The following is a 4,227-nucleotide window of genomic DNA, read 5'->3' on the forward strand; positions in this document are numbered from 1 at the left end:
GGCCTATTTTCACTCAAGCTCTCCCACTGAATGCTTTGTTTCTACTTGAGAGGCTACCAGGCTACCACTTCTAATGAGAAGATGTAAATCACAACTTATTTTCTGCCAGTTTTTTTTTTAATTTATTTATTTATTTTAGGCCCTGAGTATCTTTCCCCTGGCCCACTGCAGCAAATTATTGTTATTATTATTATTATAAAGTTTTCCATTGACTTTGGAAGCCTGATCATAAGCACAGGCTTTTAATAATTTATGTAAACTACAACGTGTACCGTTAAGTCAATATTTAATATTAATGATAGATTATCAAAATAAGTTGACAAAATTTCAGGCCATAAGTCGTTGTGATCTAAATTGTGTAATTATGTTCGTAATCATGTTGCACTATATTTTGTTTTTATTTGCTTAATACATTAATTTACGTTTTCCATTTGTTTAATGAATGTGTTTAAAAAATCGTAAAAGTGAAACCACCTTGAGACAAAATTGTCATTTTGAAAATATTTTTTTATTCTTATTTTCGATAGACAACAACAATATACACATACAATCAAAGCGCTATAAAAGCCAACATTTAGGAAAAATAACATCCTTAAAAAAGATTGCATCTAAGTTAAGAGCTTCGTGTTTTTTTTGTTTTCTTCTTTTTACAAGAGTTGTGGATATCGATGATTAGAACCCGACCCACGACACTTGTCACAACTCATAAATTAGACAAGATTCAAAAAATAAAATAAAATTTGGCTAAACGACATGTAAACTGCCAGAACGATTCACAAAGAGGGGAGAAATCACAACAAACACATCAATAAGTTACATAAAATCATTAGAATAAATAAATAAATAAACATATGATGACAAAAAAATATTGCAACAATCTTCAATTGTAATAATTAATAATAATAATAATAATAATAATAGCATTCAAATATGTGCCAGCGTTCAAAATGAAAACAATCTATGTTGACTCTTTAAGGCAGTTGTACAGCGGGATTTGGATGAATTGGAGGCTATTTGGGACTACACTAAAGGCATTTGTGGTTCTACTTAACAGACAATCCTTCAGTCACACATTATTAAGACAAACTTGATCATTTTGTCTTTCGATAACAAAGCTACAGTGATCCTTTTAAAGAAAAAGAAAGAAAGGCGTAGACGGATTTCTGAACAATTCTTAGGTCTAGAAGCTATCATTGAGTACATGTGCTGTCCTAGAAAAAATACCCTTTAACAGTCAAAACTAAGCTTCTCCGTAAAATAGTTTGAGGAAAGAACTTCTCAAAATAGGCCTAAGTTGAAATCGAAAGAGAAGCGCTCAACAATCACTGATTGGCATGAAGGGGGAAATTAGACACCACTCGGAACTTACAAACTTTTTGTTTGTTTGTTTGTTTAGCTTTGCTTTGCTTTAAACCCCCTCAAACTTTCCTTTTCGTTGTTGTTGGTCCTCTTCTTCCTCCCTGTCCAAAGGCACAAGTTTTGCGTTCAGCAGGCGGGCCGCACGGGCATTTGGAGCAGGATCACCTGGCGGTTCTCCGACGGGTGACACTTGTTTATGTGCCTGGTCAGTCCCGGCGAGCTGTACAGGGTGGCGGGGCAGTACTTGCACGGGTACGTTTGGGACGAGTGCATGAGGCGCAGGTGTCTCTCCTGGCCCGCCCTGCTGGTGAAGCTCTCTCCGCACACGGGACACAGCAGGCGGTCCGCGGGGCTCAGATTGAGGGGACTTTGGTTCGAGGCGTCCTCTGGGGGGGAGGAGGAGGCGGGAGAGGATGAAGGTGGCGGCACCTGCTCCGCCGGGAACCCGTTCTCCTCCAGAACTTTCTTCTGCACGACCTGGTGTCCCATGATGTGTTTTCTTAGGTATGCTTGCCGCTTGAACCTCTTCCCGCAGAAGTGGCAGTCGTACGAGCCGTCGTCGGAACCGGACTCGGACAGACTCGGACTCGGGGTGTCTCTGTCGCTCGCGTCTTTGGCTTCTTCGGAGGCTGATTTGACACCCGCGGGTGCCATTTTGGCCATTTCGGGTTTGGAGGGGGGCGGGACCGCCGGGGGGCCGCTGGTTCTGGGTTTGTGCCAGCGGCGGTGGGAGGCGAGGTTGGCGGGGCAGCTGAACATCTTGTCGCACTCCGGGCACCGGTACTCGACCCGGACGATGCGGGAGCATTTGTGCTGGGCTAAGGAAAATGGGTCCGCGTAGGCTTCCTTACAGAGCTGGCACACGAACTCCCCCAAAGGCTTGTTGGCTCCAGACGCGTGTGCCCTGGGCTTCACCTCCACCGGACCCTCTTTGATTTTCAGCCCCAGCACGGGGGAGGTGGTCATCTCGTCTTCGAAGTTGAGCTTTCGGATGGCTTTGGGTTTCTTGGGAGCGGCTTTGGATTTGCGCTCCGCGCCGTCGGCTGCGGGTCTCTTGGTACCGGCGACCCGGTTGCTCGGTGCCGGCAGCGCGCCGCCGCTGGTGCTGCTGGTGGTGCTGACGCTGGTCGTTCCGCTTCGGCTGCTATTGCTGGTGCCGATCTTCAAGTCGACCGGGGCGTACAGGAGGTGGTCCAGGCCAGAGAGAGAAGCAGGTGTCGGGAATGACTCAGCAGAAATGGGCGAGCCCAGATTGAAACTACGTTCGAAATACGCCCTGTCGTGCTCCTTGCTGATGGGCCGGGTCGGGCTGTACAGGGCTTGGCACACCGTCTCGGGGTTGCCGAACTGAGCCGGCTTCTCCCTTTTTGGCACCGGCGCGTCGGCCGACGCGAGATCCGGCGATGCCGCGGGGCGGTCCGGGCTGGGCGCCGCGCACATCAGCGGCGGCAGGCATGGCTGGATGTGGCTGGGGAAGGCAGCTCGGGTCAGGTGGGTGCCGGGCTCCTGGAGGTCGTCCTCGTCCGGCCGAGTCCTGTAGGAAACATGCGCACACTTCTTGTTTCTTTTGACCAGGAATCCTTTGGGCATGTTGGCTGCGGGGAGCGGCGGGAAGGCACTTGGAGGATGCGGATGGAGTGTCGAGTATCCAGGGTGCTTGGAAATATGGCAACACCTGACGACCGCGCAGGGGCTTTATCTCCCCGCTGTATGGAGCCTTCTGTTGCTGAAATGTTTTCGTCTCGAAGGCATAGCTCCACTCTTTTTATGGCGGAATGATGCTATTGTTCTCGCCCCCCTCCGGTTGCCGCATCACCGGCCAATCAGACGCTTGTGTGATCCCGGTGGAGTGGAGTGTGGGAGGGCCCCCAGCCCCGAGTCCTGCTTTTGGTGGATTTCGTTGGAGGGTGTGCAGATAGCTTAGCAGATGCACTGGCGGTTTATTGCATTAATGTGCGCGCCCTGCAGCCCCTCCCTGCAGACGGAGGCACACGCCGGGGCCCTCCTCTTTTTACGCTCTGGTGGCTCCCTATACATGCACACGCGCCGTGGCTTTTGTGGCTCTCTTTTGGGGAGGGGGGCACTTGCTGAAGGAAATCTCCAACATACAATCCAAATAGGTTGAGACGATAAAGAACAAAAAACAAATATATATTTTTTTGCCACTTTTACGCACCACGTTTTACACCCTGCAACGCTCAGCTCTGCAAACTACTTTTATGGGCCTTTCTTTTATCAGTCAACACTACAAGGAGAAAGGGGGGTTGGCGGGGGGGCTTTTTTTTTCTTCTTTTTTTTTTAAGGGCACGTGTCTTTCTCGGTAGTTTAACCCCACCTATAAATCAGACATCTCGCTGCATACATAAGTAATAAGAAGACCCTCTGGTCTTTGCGCACAATAGCCACGTCTGCCCATCTTTAAATAGCCTTGCCTTTTTCTTCTTCTTCTTCTTCTTTTTTTGTTCCCGTTTGGAAAGGCACGTTGTGCACTCACTCAGCAATTTGGTCCACAGTGTGACGCGTGCGTGGAATCATCTGCGCCCCACATACTACTAACAAAGGAAAAGAAGAAACATGTTGCCCAAATGTCATTTCAAATAATCCAAAAAGTGGCTGCATATAACGCACGCTTTATGCAAATGGCGAATACGATACATATTATATATGAAGTTAAAAGTTTCCAATTAGTATTAAATGTGTGTTAAGATGCATGACAGTTGGTGTGAAAATGTATTTTAAAGAAAATATAATGTAGTATTTCAGTTATTTTTTTCTTCCTATAATGCGCCACTTGGCCGAGAGGGCATTCTTTCCCCCCTTTCAGGCAGCAGACCAGGGAGGAATTAATCTCCATCGTCGTACATTGTT

The 4,227-nt window shown here is 47.6% G+C and overlaps 1 protein-coding gene across 1 annotated transcript; it reads right to left on the reverse strand.

Annotated features, from left to right (window-relative positions):
• Positions 1 to 566: 566 nt before the first annotated feature.
• On the reverse strand, positions 567 to 3,262 carry insm1b (insulinoma-associated 1b). Its single transcript, XM_086094876.1, has one exon. It carries the CDS (start codon positions 2,947 to 2,949, stop codon positions 1,486 to 1,488), a length of 1,464 nt encoding a protein of 487 aa, XP_085951002.1. The 5' UTR covers positions 2,950 to 3,262; the 3' UTR covers positions 567 to 1,485.
• Between the last annotated feature and the right edge of the window lie 965 nt (positions 3,263 to 4,227).

This window comes from Leptonotus elevatus, chromosome 14 (assembly GCF_054856555.1).
Source record: "Leptonotus elevatus isolate MCC_2025b chromosome 14, RoL_Lele_1.0, whole genome shotgun sequence".
Taxonomy (NCBI): Eukaryota; Metazoa; Chordata; class Actinopteri; order Syngnathiformes; family Syngnathidae; genus Leptonotus; species Leptonotus elevatus.

Bases quoted from the DNA above. Each gene is read 5' to 3' on its own strand.
- insm1b (XM_086094876.1), bottom strand. From the start codon at position 2,949: ATGCCCAAAGGATTCCTGGTCAAAAGAAACAAGAAGTGTGCGCATGTT.